The 22,477-nt window shown below is 44.7% G+C and overlaps 2 protein-coding genes across 2 annotated transcripts in view; one reads left to right on the top strand and one right to left on the bottom strand.

Moving 5' to 3' along the window:
* TLR2 (toll like receptor 2) overlaps positions 1-22,477 on the bottom strand; it is a 507,661-nt gene that overhangs the window by 414,312 nt on the left and 70,872 nt on the right. The window lies entirely within an intron of this gene.
* Positions 11,440-20,270, top strand: SFRP2 (secreted frizzled related protein 2). The gene is made up of 3 exons (XM_066386724.1): positions 11,440-12,248; positions 14,661-14,741; positions 19,099-20,270. Exons 1-3 carry the CDS (start codon positions 11,750-11,752, stop codon positions 19,401-19,403), a joined length of 885 nt encoding a protein of 294 aa, XP_066242821.1. The 5' UTR covers positions 11,440-11,749; the 3' UTR covers positions 19,404-20,270.

Below are 22,477 nucleotides of genomic sequence, written 5' to 3'. Positions count from 1 at the left end.
TAGTAATGCTTACCCTGAGGAGATTACCAGTGAAGATTAATTACAAGGGTTTTTCTTGGAGTGCCAAGACTGTTTTCCTCAGTTAATATTTCAACTACTTGTCATCTATTTTGTAATATAATTTTTGACTTAAAATTCAAATTCCAACAACAGTAACAACATTTTAAAAATAATTAGATCTCTTTCCAATTTAGTGAGCCTGATTTTCATTGTAATGTGCATAAAGTGCAAGTCAGATCTGTTTTCCCTTTCCTGGGATGATGGTGTGGAGTTCATTCCTGGCCCAGACTTCACAGCCGAGTGGCATTCCAACTCTCCTAGGGATTTGGGGCTTTACTTTCGACCTGGGCAAGTCGCTTAACACTTCATTACATCCACGTGATACGTTCCCAGAGGAAGCCCTTATGAGAAGAATTGGCTGACATGATGCACTAATAACTACTTGGTGGAAAAAAAATAATAAATAGTAGTCACATAAAGTATTCACTCCATACTTCTGAGTGCTGTACTCCTTTAATCCTCATTGGGTGCCTTCGTATCCCACTTGACTGATGAAGAAACTGAGGCACAGAGAGTTTAGGTTAACTTGGCCAGGATCTCACTGCTAGAAAGTAGTGAAGTCAGATTTGAACCCAGACTCAGTTTTTACCATCAGCCTCCCCAGCTATCAGCCTAGGAGAAGCTGATATCTCCCAGGACCAAATATGTAGCTCAAATTAAACCGCAGGAGTTGCTTTCTTTGGTTGCAACTATACTGAAGAAGAAAATCTAAGAAAACATCTGTAACCCTCATGCCCCCCCCCCACCCCCGTGACAGAAAGATTCTGACTCTCCACCCCTGGAAAATCTAGGCATGTTCTTCCTCTTTCTGGCATTCCTTGTTCCATGGAAAACAAGAGCCTCCAAATAGCTTAGAGGGTTCCTTTATCTTCCTCAATCTACTGTCTTTATCTAATTTCCTGGCAATTTACATTTCATTGAGCATATTTTCATAGCTGGATCACCTCAAAATGCCACAAAAAAAAAAAAGAAAAACCCAAAAAACAAATCCATGAAGACCAGCAATGCATGTTATACATATCATAAATATGTTTCCCTAGCTCTAGCCCTAACACATTTCAGTGTGCTCGAGGATCTTGTTTGTTAAAAGAAATTAATTCAGAAAGTCATTTTATTTCTCGTTTTTTTCTAATTTCCAAAAATTTGTCCATTGATTTGAGAGGAAGAAGAAAAGGGAGAGAAAGAGAGACCAAGAGAGGAAGGGGAAGAGAGAGAGAGAAGCATCAACTTGCTGTTCCACTTAAGTTGTGTATTCATTGATTGCTTCTCATATGTGTCCTGAACAAGTATTGAACCTATGACCTCGGTGCACCAGGATGATGTTCTATCCACTGAACCACCCTGTGAAGGCCCATGTTCTTTTCTTAAAAGCGTTTTTGCTTTCTTAGCTTACATTCCTGTAAACCCTTTCTTTCTCTGCATTATGTAAACACATTTTAAAGGCACGTATCCTTTGGTATATCTTTTCAGTAGTGCTCTAATTTCCTATAGGTGTTTCTCTGGGAAACACCTATAGAAGTTCATTGAAACTGCCAATTAGAAAAGTAGAACTTTTGTAGGACCCATCAGCTGGCCTCTCAGTTCCACGGAGCAGCCCATATTTCTGTAGCCCTCCTCACAGTGGTCTATTTTCCTTTTTTCATGTTAGTTGACAATGCCAGTTACAAATGCAATATAACCAGATCATAGCTTAGCTTTCTGTCATATAGATTCTGCTCTGATATGAATCAAAGCGTAACCATAGACAAAGGACCAGGTAATATTTTCCAGTTGTCATTTTATCACTAACCTCAACTTTACAGTATATCAATCTATAAACCTTTTCAGTGTTTACTCAGCACTTGAGAAGTATTGATCAGTAATCATAGCTTAAGCTCAATACACAGCATAGAATTAGATAAGAAATGTGTACACAGATGTGGTAGATGTTACTGCTACTCTCTAATATCCAGTTCTCCACTTCTAGCACAGGGCAGAACTGCACATTCTGCCCCTCTAAAGTGAAGGGTGGCCCTCTTACTGATTTTGACCAATTGAATGTGAGTAAAAGTGACAGGTATCACTTCCCAATGAATCTACATACTTAACTTCTAGTAATGAGTTCACCAGCCCTCTCTTTGCCTGTTAAATGATTGTGAAAGCACATCTTGATATGGAAAACAAAGCAGGAGGAATGCTAAGCTGGGAAAAAGCTACCCTGGAAGCCCTGTGGACCCACAGCAAGCTGCATTAGTGAGAGACAAGCTTGTATCCCTGGTAGGATTGTTACAGCAGTAAAACCTAACTCATCCTCACAGATAAAGTATTGTTTCCATTATTTGCAGATGTGTAATTCCTGAGTAAACTAGTTGCTCTGTCAATAGCCAAACATCATTTTAACTTTACCATCTTGAAAATTAGTACTAATAAGTACAAGAACTGGGAAATATAACTGGCATAAATCAGTTCACATGGTTTATTATTTTACACTTCTGTAAAAATAAGTGATGGCACACATCCTGAGGGTCAATATTAAATAGGACTATGCTTGCACATAAAAAACAGCCCATTGTATCTTATAAACCTAAAACTTATTTTAGCTAAACTAATACTGGAAGTAGAATGCAGGCAAAAGTAGGCTTACAGTTGTGAACACATGAAACACAGAGTTTATTCTTGTACTATTATTAGGTAATCACCGTATTATTTTTCATTTTCCATACAAACCACTGTACACCTACTTTTGCCCCACCCTGTATAAATAGGCACAATATATTAAACAGTTCTCAGTTCCTTCATGCCAGTGTAAAGGTCCTTATTAAAGGTCATGTGAGCACAAACTGTGTAAAAAGGGTCACCACTCACAGTAAGTCAGATGGATTCTGACACTGTCCCCTTCAAAAACCACGCCTGCCTGAGAGTGAGCACATTCCTCTCTCTGCTATAAATCAACCTTCCCCCCTCTTCCCTCTCAATCAGCCTCATGGTAGGCAGAAGTGAGCCTTCCAAGTTTGTTCTTCAAGATCCAGAAAGTTCAGTTTACCAAAGTATATTCTTCAATATATGATATTTCAAATATACAAATACTTCAAAGGAATACTTCAAATATATGAATGGGAGAAGTGGCTCAGAAAAATGGCTCCGCTAACCCTTCTTAAATTCTAACCATGCCATTTTTGAAGTTAACAGAAGAGCTCCATTGGCTTTTTTATTCTCATTGAAAATATAAAATTCCTCTTTTCAACCAAATTGATATGGGAAATATACCATATTGAGAAATAAAAGAAAAACCATTTCTGAGTTGTGTGTGGTCACTCTACCCAAGGGACAGAAGATATTATGATCAAACTTCTATACTGGGAGAAATCTGGACAATGAGGTAATCTCCCACGCCCATCTTAATCATGAGATACATAATCCACCTGCTACAAAAGCAGGGCCATTTATGTATCGCTAAGGAACTGGAGAAGAGAAATCAATACAGGGGAATCCACTCATGAAATTGAATATGGTTCGAATACGATATTCAAAGGTAATTTTGTATGATGTAGATCTCCATTTGTTGACTTATGAAAAGTTGTTACAAATGTGAATGTATTGTTTGATTACATTTTTATAAAGCTTTGTGAATATTAATATTCTTATAAGTTAGAAGAATATACCTATTTTTCACATTTTTTTATATATCTGGACAGTGAAATTGAAGAGATTTCCCCTTCCCTCTTTATAATTTTTGTTGTCAGAATTTTTACATGTATTATAAACAACAAGGAAGCATTTGGGGGGAAGAAATAATTCATGAGTGAAAATGAAAGTTTCTTATTGGTTTGATTTAATTTTCAGTCCATTTCTTTTAGTCCTCTAATTGTCTACTATTAATTTGAGAAATATAACTATGCAGGACACATTATTTATCTAGTGGTTAATAAGAATTTCCCATGTACTCATTACATTTTAGGGTTATTAAAACACTGAATATTCTTCTCTAAAAGTAAATTTATAAATTGGACAGAATGCAATCTCCCTTTGTTAGTTTAAGTTGGTCCTCTCCAAGGGCAAGGGACAGACCTCTCAAGATCTTTTAAAAAAAAGTTATTTTCTGATTGTCTGGTTTCTAATAAGGCTTACAAATGTAATAGACTATACTCTATCACAACTCAAAAAAATAACTAAGGTTCTCCATGGCCTGCAAATGGATTATTAGCCTTGACCTTGTTATTCCTTTTCCCAGCAACACATATAAATCCTCTATGAGGATTCTCATAGCCTTCACAGCCCTTTACTCAAGTGTAACGGGATAACTTCTTTATCCTCAGAAATATGTGCCATCTTCACCTTTCAGCTAAATGCAGAGAAGTGGAAATTCTACTTTTACCTACAAATAGTAAACCATAAACCCCTTAAATACACAGACTTTTGATTACCCCCACGGTACGTTGTAGAGGCCCAGTAATCTTCAGTTAGATGGATGGAATTAAACTCCTAAGAACTTGAGGAATTCATTTTTTAAGGCATTGGACTGCTAATTTCATCATCTGTGGTTAAAGAGAAGAGCAGGACAGAATATTTGTCCTGCCTGTGGTGATATGGTAACACTTCATGGAGATCATCCCAGCGATACGTGCCCAAGTCTTTCAGACACCATGAGAATAGGGAATAATATATCCTTTCACAAAACAAAACAAAACAAAACAATCCATAATGAAAGAAATTTGGTGTCGAAGCTCTAGGTACAAACAAGATTGACCTTCTTTCCTCTCCCACCCCACCCCACCCAACCTAACTTTCCTGAATGGAACCATGAGTAGCATAACAAGTAAAAGGCTTCGATCTGATAATACCAAACTGAAGGGTGTTAAAGACATACCGACCTGATAATACCAAACTGAAGGGTGTTAAAGACCTATTTTCAGTATTTATTCTGGGGAAAAGATTGATCTAGAAAACCTCATAATCTTGCTTATTTTGAAGCTCAAATCCAGACAAAACTTGGACATGAGAAAGGGTTTCTGTACTATTACAAATAATAATAAATTAACTGTACTCATAAAAACACTTCTTTCTTCCTTCTTTTCTTCCAGAGCAGAATGTCTTACGAATGTCTTTAATTAACTAAGATTTCAAGGAAACTAAGAGAAAACAACAAAGCTCTGGGCAACATGGCCAAGATGAGCACTAGACATTCCACAGACTGGACATTAAAGTCCAATTTAACATTTGGAAATGTTATTTCTATGTAATATTTCACTTCCCATTGTACCACTGGAGATGTACAAACTCCTAAGAAATACTAGGCTTCATAACAAAATTTTGTTAACATTTAGTACTAATAAATTCATGCAGAGTGTTGAGTCCGAGCATGCTGAATATTATAGTTTGAAATGACAGATTACACTATTAGCCCTAACTCAACCAAAAACAAACGTTTTTTTCTAATTTACAGATTTATTTACTGTTATGAATACCTTGTTGTTGTTATGTGACTTACCGAAGCTGGGTATGTCACAAAAGGATGAATCAGTTTAGTGACTATGACAAATTTCTTAGTTTCGGCAGCATAAAATTCTACCATTATAGAGAAAGACGCAGAGAGACATATGGAATCATCGTGTCCCTAAAAGTTAGTTCAGAGAGAATGACAAAGGGCTTTTAATTCTGGGATTTGTCTCTGGAAAGATCATACATATGTGCAGGAACTCGGATTCCATCTGTTGCTTTAGAACCAACAGGCTTTATTGTGTTGACTTTGAGCTCTTATCTGATGGCAATAAATTCCCACCAGAGTGAAACACCAGCTTAGTCAGTGACCCCCGCTGTTCAGATCAGACAATGGAGCAGGTCTTTCTTCCCAGAGACACTCTGCGGCTTCTGGACCGCCCTCTGTGAATGGCCTTGGGATTCTGCTGTTTCCATTCAGGATTTCCTAATGTGAGCAATTAGGAGATGCTTCATTTCAAGAGTCTCATCAGCAGTTGCCACACATCAGTGAGCAATCAACCACTAGGACCGAAGAGACAGGGCAATTGGGAAGAAAGGGGCAGGGAGATGGGGAAAAGGTATCCTGCAGGGCTCCTTGCATAGAACAGGTGTTTTAATTAAGAGTGCAAAATAGACCAGGTGTGCACAGGTGACATGAATTTCAAAATGTTGAACCCCAAAGACCAAGGAATTACTACTGATCCAGCAAATTTGAGCCCATATGCTGTGAACAAAAAGTGTCTGGGAGGGCCTGTGCAGTAAACAGAACTGTTGTTTTCTTCCCTGAGATCCATACTGTTTAGCTGCCTCCCACCCCAGGTGTTTTTGTTTGATTGGGGTTTTCTGGTTTTTGTTTTGGAAGCAGAAGCAGCCAGGGATGCCAGTAGGGCATGCCATGCCCTAGCCCATTCTTTCATCCAAAATGTCTTGAGCCAATAGACATCGTCGAGGGAACAATAAAAGAAACGGAACTGGGTCTCTTCCAAGGCACCAATCGGGGGCAGCCTCTGTGATGTACCTCTAGCTTTTCCTGAACTAAGCACAGTACTGTAAAAACAGTGTTTTCAGCCACTCCGAGTGAACTGTTGTCTAAAATGCTCTTGTAAATGGGGAAGAGTAAAAAATTCTAATGATGCGGATACATTGCAGATTATCATTGGAAGTGTGATTTCTTTTTTTCAGTCATTCTACTGAGCGACTGTATTTAGTCATGCCACTGAACTCCAAAAGGATCCATCCATTCATCGCCTTCAGGCTTTTTTCATAGTGCTCTGTGAGTTCTGTACTTGGTTCAAAGAGATCTGGGGAATTGGATGAGCCCTGGCTTTGGAGCCACCAACCAGGAAGCTCACACAGCCCTGCGCAGTTCCAGCTCTGCTCGCCAGGTGGCCCAGGGATGGCTTCTGCTTCGCCCCCAGGGAACTATTGTCTGTCCCGCGCCCTGTGCCAGGTGTCCCGCAGAATACTGACCGCAGTTTGGCTTGCCAACGCCCCTCCCGCGAGCTGCCTCGGCCAGCGTGCTCATAAGGGACTGGGGCAGCGGGCACAGGGCCAGGCCCAGTCAGAGCCTCCCCAGACTTTTCGTTTGCTTTTCCAACTTCGATTTGGGGTCCGTTGAACCCCAGGAAATCTTACAGGAGTTAAGCGCTACAGCTCGGGTTAGCAGTCAGTAAAATGCTTGCCCTTAGACATGATTCGTCTTAAAATGCGAAGCATAAGCTCTCCCGTCTCAAACCAGGACTTCGGTACCGGTAATCCGCCAAGGGCCCGAGGGATCCCAGAGCGCGCGGCCAGGGAGCTGCCGGCCCCCCTCCGCGTGCATTTGGCCGGGAAGCTTCCCATCCAGCGCGGTCCGCGTCCTCGCGGACTCCCATAACATAAAATATAAGAGCTTCAACCGGGTAGAAAGGAAGCCGACTTGCAACCCTAGAGGGATCATCTGTTTGGGTAATGGCGCCATCAGATGGCTGCAGTGAATCCTACGTAGATATGCTCAGGCTGGTGGGCTATGCTGGCCAACAGTCCGAGACCACGGTCCCAGGAGGAGACGGTGACATCACCCACCCGGCCGACCTGCCCTTGGATGAAAGCCAAGAAGAAACACCCAATAGGTCAAGATGCATGGCTAAAGCCAGCACGTGTAACAGCAGCAGCTGGACCACTCACAGTGTGAGTGGATTCCAGTTACTGAACATCTCTGTGCCTCAGTTTCCTCGCAACTTCCTGAGAATTTGCGAAATGACAATAGTGACATCCATCCTCATTGCTCCAGGGGGGATATTAGGAGACAGGGTCCCAGTCGTATGTTAGTGCGGCCTCTTGGCATGGGCTGTGGGGTTGATTCCCCAGGCCATTCAAGGCCTGCCCTAGCTAACTGCATCCTTCTTCACTCAGGAATTGCTGTAAAGGTTTAAAGCCTCCCAGGAGGCACTGCCTTTTAATAAGGAGCAGGTGTTAGGGAACTCAAGGGGTTTGCTTTTTGGGATGTTCTATACCAAGAGAAGTGGTTGTCCATAGGCAGTTTTATTTACTTGCAGCAAGTAAAAGAGGGGATTCGTTTCCAAAGCTCTGTCTCTCCAAAGAGAGGTTTAGCTATTGCTTATATACACTATTTGGTTAATTGCATGTTGATTTTTTCTCTGCAATTGGCTAAACTTATCCAGTTCAGGTCTGTCCAGCTCATCTGGCTTACAGTGTGTAAAGAATACTGTGCTACACTTTAACATTTAGCAAGAATAGCAATTAGTAAGGAGCCAGACCCTGAGACCCTTTTCCTGCCTAACACAGGGAAAACCAAGCTTTCTAATCAAAAGGAAGGGCAGGGCAGGAGTGCAGTTATTTGGCAGCTAAGAAACTTGTTTCTCATTTGAGGCTGTCCCTCCTAAGCTAGTGCTAGATTTTGAAAATTAAGAAACCTGCATATTACACTTGTTCTGCCCCTTCTTGCTTGCCCTCCCTCTCAGAAATGAGTCCACATGCCTTAACTTGACTATTAAATGAGTGGGAGCGAAAGACTGAGTTTCCCGGGCTCTCTACGGATGCAGAGCAGACACAGCGGTGGGAAACCCCTTCAGCAGGCAGAACCTCTGAGAATGAGAGCCAGAGCACTGCCAGCCCAGAAACTCTTGTACCTACCACAGCCAAATTGTTCTGTCAAGATGGGCGGGAATTTTCTTTGTGCCTCGAGATTCTTCTGTGTCTGGACATCCAGAAACGTTAAAGCAGAGCAGCGAGGCCATATCCAAAACACGGATTATGGAGCCTCTTCTTCAGGCCTGCAGCATTTAGGTGGGATGTTATTCACTGGGTCTGTGGTGAGGCTGGCCGGGGTGGAAGGAAGAACACCAGCCTCATCACCAGAGATTCACCGGCAGACAGCCCCTTTAAGTAGGTTGTGGGGAGGAGTGGGCACCCACCACCACTTACTCTGGGTTTGGGTGAATAGTTTCCGTTCCTAAAACGGCCAAATACTAAATGGAGGGGGCGGAGGTAAGTATTGGTTTGTAAAAGCAAAAGACAGGCGGCATCTGCGAAGACCCGCAGGCCCGAAGGCCAACCTGGAGTGCAGCGAAGTCCGGGTGAATGAAGGCGCTGCAGCTTGGCCTCACCACGTGGTTGCACAGCGACCCCACCTGGTGAGATGCGCCACGACAGTCACCAAGCATCCGCTTTCCTCAGCTTTTCACAAGGTCCACGCTCGCGTCGCAGCTTACATGGGTGATTATTCTCTCCCCCTCAATCAGCTCGCCCCATGGGCGCGCCTGTCACGTAGGTATGCGTTTGCCTGGGCACCAACGAGCCGGTAAAGGAAGGGAGTGGGACGCGACACAGAGTGAGGAAGATGGCGCAGCCTGTGCTAGGTGAAGTCGAGGCTAGGTGGCGCGGGTGAGAGTAGACGGAGGGCCCGGGAACCAGGCAGGTCAGGCCTGGATAGCAGGCGCAGTGGCGATGGAGACTCCAGTGCGGCTCTCAGCTCCCTCTGGCGGCCAGCGGGTCCGCGCGGGCTCCCAAAACAATACCTGCGGTCGCGCGGGCCTTGCGCGGCGCCTGCGCTCCCGCGGCTCCCGAGTGTGCGGTGGTGCTCCGCCTCAGACAAGCCCAACCAACTTTGGGCTACTATAACCCTGAGCTCTAGTAGGGAGTGTGCGGGATCGAGGCGTCCCCAGGGGAAGGCGTTTGGGCTGGAGCGGTGGAGGCAGAAGGGCCCTCACCCCACCTCTGGGCCCAAGTCCCAGCATCTTTCCCAGCTCAGGCTCTGATTAGCTGCTTGATTCGGAATGCTTTCGTTTCATTTGGGGTTTATTTTTAAAATAATGTGTCTTGAGAAGCGGGGCTTTTCTGCCTCTTGAGCCTTTAGTTAGAAATGAAAAGGCCCACGATCAGTTGGGCGGAAAGCGGCCTTTCGCTGCCGCTCCGACCCTTCTCCGGCAGAACACCGTGTCCAAGGAAAAAAAGATGGAAGCTGGACTCAGATTCTTGTTGTTCAGAAGACGCTATCCTTCCTGATGGCGACTTTCCCGAGTGTATAACATAGTTGGCTTTCGCCACCCAGTCATTGACCCCCTCCTCTAAGTAGTGAGACCACAAAAGAGAACCAGGCAACTTGTACATGGGTGGTCACCAAGGCCACTACATCTTTCGGGAAGGAAGAAAATAGGGAGGCCGCGGACACAGCCTGTTGATGGCTCTGAGTGGCCGGGAAATAATCACGCGCCCACCTTACTTGTTCTGAAAGAACTTTGCGGGGCTCGCTCTTTACAAATTATCTCTTTGAATCTGCACCGCCTTGCCGCTTGGGAGTCTGAGGGGGCGGAGACGACCTGCTCTTAGGGAAGACTTGGGGCGGTTAGGGGAAAGGAGCCGCACCCCCACAGACTTCCCTCTATTGGCACCCTAGACCCCGCTCACAGCTGTGAACTTACCCAGCATGGCGCCCATTGGCATATGCAGGATGACTGAACCAACCCTGCCAAGGCCACGACTGGCACTTGTGGATCCCTAGACAGGGCTCCTTCCTCTGCCGCGCATTCCTTCCCAGCCTGCCCACCTAGCGCATTTTCTGCCACCGCCCGTGCCCAGTACTAGCACTTCCAAACCGTGTCCTCGCGCGCATCCTCCGGCTTTGCCGAGCGCCCCGCTGCAAGGCCTGGGTGTGTTAGGGCCCGTGATGCCTTCGAGCTTGAGTCATCCCATTCATTTAAGGAAGGCGGGCAGGTCTCCTCCCAAACCGGGAAATGGTGGGCAGCCGTGTGTGCTAAGAGACTCTGCAGAAGCGTATCCACAACAGCAAAACCTAGACTCACCCCAACACAGCAAAAACCCCAACGTTTTATTTTCCATATCAAAGTTTTGCTGCTATGACTTTATTGATAATTCATATTTTTAAAAGGGCAGGGAGGAGCACAACGTACGGGTGGGCCAGGTTGGTAACTGTGGTTAGAGATTCGAGAGGACAGCAAGCTTGCGGAGACGGCCTGGGGTGGGCAGGTCCCAGGTGCAGGCCGAAGGCGCAAAGACCCCGATGACCACCGGCTGGAGCCAGGGGATGCAGTTCCAGCGCGCGGCACAGGGTCAGGACAGAAACTTTAGGATGCTGTCAAACCCTGGCCAAGGCCTCGCCGCGGCGGGGTGCGTTCCGGCCGGGACCTCGCGACGAGGCCACCCTCGTGCCCCGGGTTCTCCAGCAGCCCGTGCCCCGCACCCCGCGCGCTAACTGTCGGGGCACAGCTGCCAGGCTGGCCTATTTGTTTGTTGTTTAGAGCAATCCTGAGCGCGCTCGGCAGCATCTGAAGGGAGTTGTGGGGGACAGCCAGAATTTTTTTCCAGGGAGCGCATGAGGGGCATTCTCAAAGGAAAACCAGACCAAGTGAGTAGTGACCAACCCTCCTCAGATTACTTTCCACTGGCTCCTCCCTTGCTCCCCCCACCTCCAGATTTGCATTAAAAAGGCCAAGAAAACTCTGGCTGGGCCCCAGCAGCAGCTCACACCGCTCCCCCGGGTCGGAGCCCACCAGAGCTCCGCGCGGCCTTGCAGCACGAAGCCAAGCGGAGAGCCCCCCGCCCGTGCATTCCGCCCGCACCCGGCTCTCGGCGCACCCGCCGCCCCGCGACCCCTTTCCCGGTCCCCGAGCCGCGCCGAGCGAGCGAGCGGGCCCGGGACGAGCTCCGGCCCCGGCCGCCTCGCGCTTCCCTGGCTGCGCTCCTTCCGCCCCCCGGGGGTCGCGCGCCCACGATGCCGCAAGGCCCCGGCTCGCTGCTGCTGCTGGTCCTCGCCTCGCACTGCTGCCTGGGCTCCGCGCGCGGGCTGTTCTTCGGCCAGCCCGACTTCTCCTACAAGCGCAGCAATTGCAAGCCCATCCCCGCCAACCTGCAGCTGTGTCACGGCATAGAGTACCAGAACATGCGGCTGCCCAACCTGCTGGGCCACGAGACCATGAAGGAGGTGCTGGAGCAGGCGGGCGCCTGGATCCCGCTGGTCATGAAGCAGTGCCACCCAGACACCAAGAAGTTCCTGTGCTCGCTCTTCGCCCCGGTCTGCCTCGATGATCTGGACGAAATCATCCAACCGTGCCACTCACTTTGCGTACAGGTGAAGGACCGCTGCGCTCCAGTCATGTCCGCCTTCGGCTTCCCCTGGCCAGACATGCTCGAGTGCGACCGTTTCCCCCAGGACAACGACCTCTGCATCCCCCTCGCTAGCAGCGACCACCTCCTGCCGGCCACCGAAGAAGGTAAGTCTTCCGCTTTATTTCCTCTGTCTGAGCTCCGTTAAAACTTGCTGGGGAAGATCCCGAGGCCCCCACCCCACACCCCGAAGCGTCCCCACCTGGGTGGGGTGCCAGTCCTGGAGGGGCTGGCACTCTCCTTGCCCTGGTGTCTCACCGTGACAAATTTGAGACACGCGCGCGCGCGCACACACACACACACACACACACACACACACACACACACACGCCTCTCATTCCTTTCCTGAGTTATACCAGTTATACCTTTCTTAGGGACAGTTAAAAATCATTAAGGTGAAAAGAAAAACGAATAACTGAAAGGCATCTTTTCCTTATAGATATACAATTATTTTCACTACACTCGTGTTGGGGGGCTACATTTCAGAAGTGGTCCTCTGTGGAGGAGTTGGTGAGTATCTGGCCAGAGACTTCTTGCTCAGCCTTGTACACACGTTCTCACCGCTAGACAGGCTGGGCAGGATTTAGGCACAGGAACAGTCGGGGACAGACAGGATAACCAAAATCCACAAAACAGATACGTGGTCTTTTAAGGTACTTGTTCTTTGCCAATTTAGTTTTAGGAAATAAAAGCAGGACTGGTTCAGCCAGTGTTGAAAAATGAGCATTGGTGTAACTGCTCAGGTGTCTCTGGGGAGGGCATAAAGGGAATCTCCAGGAATCATTTTCTATCACAAGCCAGCTTTTATCTTAGGAGTGGTTTTAATTAACTGAAGAAAACCATGAAAAAAAGAATTTCCCAAGTTTTTAGAAAACAGAGGGGGAGTTCCTGTGCAAAAACCATCAAAGCAATGAAAACCTCATGGGCTCTGATATTTCTCCTGAAAGCAAAGCATATACAGTGTGTCTGAGCTGATTTAGATCCCCCCTGGGATGGAAAGGGGGCTTCCTAATCCTTTTCAGGGCTCCAGCAGCATCTCCCTTTCAATCTCTAATTGTTTTCCTACAGCCATCATTAGTTAAAGAAAATGCAAAGTTGCTTAGCAATCTTTCCTGGCAGGCACCATGAATGTGCAATCATCTTATTGGTTAGATTTCTAATTTATTGCAAATGTTTGGCATATTTCAAACATTTGTCCAACATACAGCACAGACCAACCAATACAGGTTAGTAACATTTTATATACATTCCTAGAGCTCCTAATTGGAAATGTTTCATTTTGTTTGAGGGGAGTTAAGGGCAGTTTTATGTGTGTTGCTTTTGTTTTTATTTCCACTATCAGCACCAACATTATACACTACCTTTCTCCCAAAGCCACTTTCTCTCTTCAAAATAAAAGTTTAGAGTCTTCAAAATATGCTCTGCCATTTTTCTAATTTGGTAAATAAGTCTTTTATCGTGAGTCACATAAAGTTTTTTTCTGTAAAAATTCTACTTTATATGAATGAAAATCAAATCTCGCTTAAATCTTAAAGACAGAAGAACGTAGGTGGGAGAAAAGAAATATGCATTCTTTTTCTCCTTTTCCCAAGAAATCAGACTTTTGTAGAAGACCTTTAGCAGGCTCTCTGATCATTGTGCTAGAGCACATTCCTAGGTTTGATCAGACCCCAGGGACAGTCGTTTCAACGTTGATAAGCTTCAGGAAAAGCTGTGTTTGTGTTGTTTTGTTGGGTGGTTTTTGTTTTGTTTGTTTTTGAGAATTTGGAGAAAAAAAAAAGAGGGGCAAGAAGAACCTGCACGAGGGACAGAGATAAAATGATATAAATGTTGCTTAACTCAAGCACAAAGTTGGCAGAAAGCACAAGGAGATATAAGTTCAGTTAGAGCAGGCTGTCTGCTGTGCTCCTTTGTGAAAACACAGGTGCGACCAAGGGGGGAAAGAGCCCGTAGGTGACCCTTTCACCACTAGCCACTTTTCCTTGTGCAGACTTGAAAATATGTTGAAAGGACTCTCCTGAGACTCAGAGCTCTGCTAAGGAGCTCAGCCCAGACCCGCTGCATTGGTGTCCTGAAGTTGAGAAAGACAATATACTGGTCATAGCTTGTGCTGACGTTTTCCAGAATCTCTTAAGAGTCTTCTGGTGCTTTTTCCTCAGAGAGGCTTTGGGGACAACGGTTTCAGAGACCAAGTTTATTCCAGAGATGGGGAGAAAGAGCTAAAAAGCCAACACCTGTCCCAGTGAACTACATTTACACCTGCACACCTTGCCCCAACACCCTTTTTCTTAGGAAATCACCATTCATTAAACACAGCAGATGGGCATTTTTGTCCATCAAAAAATAGGAGGCACGGGAGACTTTCTTAGGAATGACTGATCCTTCTTTTATAAAGGAGGCAGAAGCTGGGGTCTTCTAGAACAATCCTTTCTCTTTCCTGGGTAAGCCCCTTTGCATTGTTTACAAATGCCACCTGCTGTTCCCTTTGAAACAAACTTACTAATTTTTCACCTTCCTAGCCCCAAAGGTCTGTGAAGCCTGCAAAAATAAAAACGAAGATGACAACGACATAATGGAAACTCTTTGTAAAAATGATTTTGGTAAGTATTATACCAACAACAACAAAAGATTTCACATTCAAAGTTTTATTAACCAGTAAAACTTAAAGAAGCAAATTATGAAGATATTGCTAGGTAAAACTTGGGTAAAATACCATCACCATTCTCCTTTCTTAAAATCATCTAACTTACTCTATCCTCTCCAGTCTCCTCCCTGTATAACTGTCTTACATTGAGTTGTATCTTTTTAGTGAGAGTCATTGTTCTGTTAATCAAACAATGAGAATTGTTCAAATTATAAATTTTTGATGGCATATTTTTTATTTCACTTTGGCATTTTCTTGCCAACAAGCCTAATCCTGGGCCATGTTCTCTTTCTGACACTTGACATGTGCACCAGGAATAGAAACACGTAAATATTAGCCCCAGCAAAACCCACTATAAGCACTGCATTGACCACAAATAAAATTTTAATCCAGTGCTAAACGGAAATAGTCTTACTTTATTGATAACCATTATTGAGTATATTCAGATACTGGTTAATAATTAGAGGAGGGATTACTTAAATTTAAAAAGAAGAAATTAAGCTTAGGAGTTTTTTTTAACTACTTTATTGATTTTGAGAGAGAGAGAGAGAGGAGAGAGACACAGAGAGAGAAACATAGGTCTGTTGTTCCACTTAATTTTGCCGTCATTGGTTGATTCTTGTATGTGCCCTGATCTGGAATCAAACCTGCAATCTCAGCATGACAGGATGACCCTCTAACCCAGGGGTTGGGAACCTATGGCTCACGATTCAGATGTAGCTCTTTTGATGGCTGCATCTGGCTCGCAGACAAATCTTTAATAAAAAAAAGTAATAATGTTAAAAATATAAAACATTCTCATGTATTACAATCCATTCATTTCCTACCGCTCATGTTCATGGTTGCGGGTGGCTGGAGCCAATCACAGCTGTCCTCCAGGACAACACCAAATTTTTATTGGATAATGCATAATGTACATGGGTCGTTGTATGGCTCTCACAGAATTACATTTTAAAATATGTGGCATTCATGGCTCTCTCAGCCAAAAAGGTTCCCGACCCCTGCTCTAACCCACTGAGCTACTTGGCCAGGGCGTAAAGCTTAAGGATTTACTTTGGCAAGATAAATGAGAGATTCGTGATGACACGGTGCTTGGGAACTATAAATAATGTGTGACATGTTACCCAAGTTCCATAGAGTGTGAGTCACTACCATGCAGAGAATGAGGGAAGAGGGTTGGAGACTGTCCACACAGGACTTGATCAGCACCTTATCTGCTGTCCTCAGGCCTTCAAGGTGAGGAGGAGCCCAGCTAGACATGGGGTAGGCTGGCCAAGGACTTTTCTCAGACTCCTGAGGCATTCTGGCCTTCATCCCATTCCAAAAGCAGGCATCTTTTGATGTGTTTAAGTAGTTGGTACCCCTTAGAAGCATTCACTCAGGCAGAAGGCTGAAATTATTGATAAACAGATATGATCCCTTCTCTACCAAACACTAGTGGACTCTAACAGGTCTGCATTACTCTTTCTATGTCCTCGAGACTGAGAGAAATGAGTCCAGCGCCCACTGTTGAATGCCCTCCCAGAAATCTCAGGTCTGGTCAGGTCCCTGAAACTCTGACAGCTGTCCCAACACTGCTCCTTACAACCAGTTCTTTTCCAGGAAGTGTCCTGGGTGTACCCTTCACTGGTCCCAGAACAGCCAGAGCCAGAACTTTAGGAAAAGCTTCACACTGCCAAGGAAGGGAAAAGGAGGCAGGTCTGTCCCCTCAGCAAGAGCCACAAATGGGACAATCGTGTTTCGTATGTCCATATTTAAATATATACAACTCTCAAAGGAGTTAGGGCAGCAGCAATCCCAAATCTCCAGTTCCTAGCTTCCATGCTACCAGATATGATTAAGAACAAGAGAGAAAAATAGAATTTCAATAAAATGTATATTAAAATTTACATAAAATATCATCTTCTCACAGCCTATGTCCTTTACACTAGATTTAATCCAGATCTCTCTTCTGACTTCCATGGAAAAATTGGTTATATTATGGGGCTCCAAAACAGTTGATTTAAGAGACATGTGCACACACACACTACACACGCATATTAACTGCTTGCTGCATGGCCTACTTTACAGAGGCGCTTCTTAAGGATGGGCTGTCAAGACTGGGCCAAAAATATGGGTGTGGTGCATGAGTGCTAGTGTTCTCTCCTTACAGGAGAAAGCCTTTCAAAACATGGAAGTCATTACATTTAAAGCATCACACATGTAGATAACATCACAAGCTTATTTTCTATTTCCCCACATATATATTTGTCCCCAAAGGGCTGATGAATCTGGACTTCGGGAAGTACATTATATATCCCTGGCTTATAAGCAGTGCTCTATATTGCCTCTGTACATTGGGGGAGTAATGGAAGGGTAGGAGGAACAAGGGTAGAAATCTGATTTAATATCGCACTCTTTCCCCATTGCACATGTGAAGTACAGGGAAAATGTACAACACCTTGTTTTAGTGGTAAAAGTACTAATGAAGAAAGAAAGACCCAAACCACCTGCTTATGCATATAACCTACTGTGGGATCAGATGGTGTCATCACCTCTGACTGCCACATTCTGCATCCCCATTGTCATCTTCAGGGCAGGAAAAGTTATTCTGGGGTTTTGATTCCCTATATTTGGTACCAGCTAAAAATCCAGGGAGGAAGTGCTTAGTGTTTTCCCATGGTAATCTTGTGCAAAGCTGGTTATTTGAAAGCTAGAGAAATATGAATAATAAATCTTCCCTCTGGTTAAAAAGTGATGATTTTCTTAATGTTTGGAGCTCAAGAATGTTTAATTTGACCCACTGAAATCTCACACATGCCCTATCTGTACTATTGACAGGACTCCTAGGCAACATATAATCACTTTTGTCACCATGTATTATCCCCACACCACACCACATAGGCCATGAGAACAGGTGGCTTATTTCATGATGTAAGTCTCGAAACCCTGATAACTCAGTAGTATGGTTCAGATGTATGTCATACAAAATAATGGTTGGCTAAGTCACAGCATTCCTGATTTACTTGGTTGAGTTTGGTCATTTCCCAGTTGAGTGGAAAAGTCCTTCTTAGTCAAATTGCCTTTCTGAGATAGACAGAAAGAAGCCACCAAAGGAGATATATTCACATACACATAAAATTCTTCCTCTGTTACTAATTTAAACAATGAATTAAACTCCATCAAAGTCAAGGAGTTAGACTTGTACATAGCTATATAGAATGCTACTTAGGGTCTTAGGACACTTTACAGGTGGGTAAGTTAATGCACCAACCAGGACAAGAAGTGGAAGTTGCTTTATGAAACCACACTGGTGTTATACAAGGTTTAGGAACTCACGTTCTAACAACTAGACTCATCCAGGACACTACCTGATTGGGTGATCTTGTGTAAGTCCCTGCATTTCTCTAGATTTCAGATTCTTCATGTGCCAACAAGAGATTTTTAACTGGATGATTTCTTCCAACCTTAAAGTTCTGTCCTTTCTCTGCCTTCATGGATTCTTGAACTGTTAGTCCAGCATGTATGTTTGCAGGGTTTTCTTTCCCAAAGCATACTGTTTATGACTATAAAATGTGTCTTTTATGTAAACCACTTACTTTGGGTCTTAGCATTCTAATGAGTCTAATATCCATTTTGGAAACAGTACATATATGATCTGTAAATGCCCTAGCCTTGGACAGGCTAATGATAGCATATGAGGATGAGGTCTTCAGAAAAACACTTTTACAGCTAAACATGTGCTCTTAAAAAGAGTCTTGGATATTTTTCTCCTAGTTACTTTACCAAATCAAATGCAGCTGTAAGATCAATTCTCCTTCCCTGTAGTCTGTTCTTTAGAAAACAATGATTGTGTGATATAATTTCCTTACAGGTTTGTCCAAAAACCTATCCAATGTAATAAATTGAGTTTAAAGTTTACAGCCACAGAAGGATCACGTTTCACCTAAGAGTCAGGCATTTCTTTTCATGCTGACGTTTCCAATAGGGCAAGTCATTTGTTGAGGAGAGCAGAGCACAAACCACATGCGACCTACACACAAACACGAGGGCGGGGAAGGAGAGTTAATTGAGTCCCACAAAGGGAGTTTTGAAAGGATGGCTGATTTGAAACAAAGTGCCTGGCAAGCCCTTTGAGGCTTTAGAAACGCAGCACCTGCTGCCCCTGGCTCCCAACCCCCTGTGCACAGCCCCTGACAGTTCTTAGCTCTAGGAAGCTCTCTTCGGTCCCCCAGCCAGGCCACACCAATACTCAGTGGACTAGGGGAAGGAGAGCTTCCCGTCGATATGGTGTTCCCTCTTCCTAACTGGAGTGATTCCATCCCTCTTGGTAGCACTGAAAATAAAAGTGAAGGAGATAACCTACATCAACCGAGATACGAAAATCATCCTGGAGACCAAGAGCAAGACCATTTACAAGCTGAACGGGGTGTCTGAACGGGACCTGAAGAAGTCGGTGCTGTGGCTCAAAGACAGCTTGCAGTGCACCTGCGAGGAGATGAATGACATCAATGCGCCCTACCTGGTCATGGGACAGAAACTGGGCGGGGAGCTGGTGATCACCTCGGTGAAGCGGTGGCAGAAGGGGCAGAGAGAGTTCAAGCGCATCTCCCGCAGCATCCGCAAGCTGCAGTGCTAGTGCCGGCGCCGGGCTGCTCCCGACAGGCCAGCCCCAGGGCTCTCGGCTCACCATATCCGCCCCGAGGCCTCAGCGCTCCGGTCCAAGCACACAGCCCCTGCCGCTCCGGCACCAGCCTGGAGCAGCGCCCCCTGCCTTTTGCACATTTGCACCCCCGGCATTTCCTGAGTTATAAGGCCCTAGGGGGCCTCAGGAATGGATACCTGTTTTCAAATAAAGAAAAAACCCACCCAAGTCTTGTAGAAATATTCAAACTAATAAAAATCATGCATATTTTATGAAGTTTTAAAATAGCTCACTTTCAAGCTAGTTTTGAATAGGTACAACTGTGACTTGGGTTTGATCACCCCCCCCCCCCCCGTTTGGTTTGGGTCACCTGATTTTCACTTTCTGCTGAGGTTGCCATAACATACAAATAGCTCCATTTTTGTATTTGGCCCAAATTGCTGTGGGTCACAAACCCAGTTGAGATAAAGCTGGCTGTTATCTCGACCTCTCTCAGCTACAGCCTGAGACTCAGCGCCTCAGTGTTATAACAATTCACTTGTCATTTTACACCCTCCTTGGGAACTTAACACCTGTAACGTGTATTGCATTTCCAGATAGAGTACTTCCATTTATAAAAAGCACATTAACCATAGTAGCATGATTTCTTCGACTAAAGGGCACAACAGACAAATTTTGTAATTGACCTGAGTACTTTAAGCTTTGTTTAAAACATTTTTCTTATTTTTCCAAATTAAACCATTGTAGCTTACCTGTAATATACATAGTAGTTGACCTTAAAAAGTTGTAAAAATATTGCTTTAACCAACATTGTAAATATTTCAGATAAACATTATATTCTTGTATATAAACTTTACATACTGTTTTACCTACTTGTCTTCTGTCTTTTTTAGTAGAAGGAATTGGGAAGGGAACTGTCAAGGCATGGTCACCTATTTCCTGAGGTCCAGCCTTCCCACAGTTTGCAGTGCCTGTTTCTTAAGTGACTCAGTGCCTCCCCCCATGCCACCAGGCTCCCTCCTTGGGCCTCACATCTCATACAGATTTTTACACTGTGGACCCTGCTGGGAGGCAGATATTTAAAGGCTCTGCAAAGGACTTTCCTACTTTTGTCCTTTCTTAGCAATTCAATGTCATCCATGTGGCAACATTACTCCAACCCCTAAGGTCCATAGCCTCTACCACAATCCTTTTCATTTCTAGAGATTTTCATAGTGAAAAAGAATAACCAATGCAAAAATGGTAGTTCCTTCCCTGCTTAAACTCTAACCCTCAGATAAAGAGCCATCATTTGAAGCATGTCTGTTGGAAGGGAGAGGCCTGTGGAAAACCAACATTAAGAGGACAGACATCCATAAAATGTCTATCCAAATGCTTCACTATTTGGGAGCCTCCAGAGACATTTTATGGAGACATATGAGGAGACGGGCTCAGAAGGGTTAGACAGCATGGCTCAGAAGAGGCAGAGCGAGAGCTGAAACTCTGGTCCTTGAAAGGACAAATTCTATCTTCTATTCAACCTGCGAGTGGACTTCAGAAATGCAGTGGCTTTGAGTGCATCCACTCAACAAGTGTTCTGTTCTAAGTGCTGGGGAGACACTCATTAGTCCTTGTTCTTACGGAGCTTACATGAGGGAGTGAAAGAAAGTAAATAACCACAATTACAATTACATATTTATAACTGGTAAGTTATATGAAGTATAAGTATAGAGAATGCATGAGGGCAAGAGTGTCTCCATCAAATCTGAACTTTTTTTTTTTTTTTTTTGTATTTTTCTGAAGCTGGAAACAGGGAGGCAGTCAGAGAGACTCCCACATGCGCCCGACCGGAATCTACCCAGCACGCCCACCAGGGGGCAATGCTCTGCCCATCCAGGGCATCGCTCTGTTGCAACCAGAGCCACTCTAGCGCCTGAGGCAGAGGCCATGGAGCCATCCCAAGCACCCAGGCCATCTTTGCTCCAATAGAGCCTCGGCTGCGGGAGGGGAAGAGAGAGACAGAGAGGAAGGAGAGAGGGAGGGGTGGAGAAGCAGATGGGTGCCTCTCCTGTGTGCCCTGGCCGGGAATTGAACCCGGGACTTCTGCACGCCAGGCCAACGCTCTACCACTGAGCCAACCGGCTAGGGCCAAATCTGAACTTTTTAATGGTGGTCATGTGAAGCCTTTATCTGATGGCATCTTATTGATTTACTTTAGAAGCTTCCTAAACATATACATCCATGACCTCCCTGCAGCACTTCAAGTTCTTCTGGCACCAAAACCCAATACTCTAGGCCACAGCCCAGGCTGCACGATTTCATCAGTCCCTTCCATTTTTCTCTGGGTTGCCACGTGACTCTACTTCTTATCTGAATCCACCAACTCAAGACACAACCCTCTTCCTACAAAGTACCTTTGGACCAGACTAGACAGGGGACACTCATGGATCAAGGCCAATCCTCATTTTAAACATTTGGAACTGGAAGCTAGGGACCCTGGAAAAGGGAGAGAAAGAGAAAGAGAGAGAGAGAGAGAGAGAAAGGAGATAAACAACAAAAGAAAAGAAACAGTAAACCAAGGATTGAGAGATTAGAAGGGAGAAATATGTACAATGCATCAAAAACTAATGGAAAGAGACAATTTGGAAGAAATCTACCTATCTGAATGCTCCCTTTCCAGGCAAGCCAAAGCAACTTGCCCATGTAGTGGGATACAAAACCTTCACCTCTGGAGAGAACGTTAATGCCAGACAGAGCCTCCTTCAGGCACTGGCAGCTGGGGCCTCACTCCAGTGTCTGCCTCCTCCCACGGTGCCTCCCTAAGGACTTTCCAATGTCACCTTTGACAAGACTATGAGAGAGTGAGACAAGCTTGGGCAAACAGCTGGGGGGTTTTGTTTGTTATTCATTTTGTTTTATTGTTTTGCATGATGATTCAAATATATAAGGCTCATTTATTCTTGAATTAATCACAATTTTATTCTTAATTATATTTTCAATTATCAGATTTCTTCTGTAGGCAGATGAAAACCTGAATGTCATCCATCACTGGAGAAAGAAAGCAAGTAATCAGAGGGCATTAGATTTCT

The sequence above is a fragment of the Saccopteryx leptura genome, chromosome 1, assembly GCF_036850995.1.
Source record: "Saccopteryx leptura isolate mSacLep1 chromosome 1, mSacLep1_pri_phased_curated, whole genome shotgun sequence".
Taxonomy (NCBI): domain Eukaryota; kingdom Metazoa; phylum Chordata; class Mammalia; order Chiroptera; family Emballonuridae; genus Saccopteryx; species Saccopteryx leptura.
This window is presented reverse-complemented; position numbering and strand designations above follow the sequence as displayed.

Coding starts and splice junctions, on each gene's coding strand:
- SFRP2 (XM_066386724.1), top strand. CDS start 11,750: ATGCCGCAAGGCCCCGGCTCGCTGCTGCTGCTGGTCCTCGCCTCGCAC. Junction 12,249..14,660: donor CCTGCCGGCCACCGAAGAAG/GTAAGTCTTCCG, acceptor TCACCTTCCTAG/CCCCAAAGGTCTGTGAAGCC. Junction 14,742..19,098: donor TCTTTGTAAAAATGATTTTG/GTAAGTATTATA, acceptor CCCTCTTGGTAG/CACTGAAAATAAAAGTGAAG.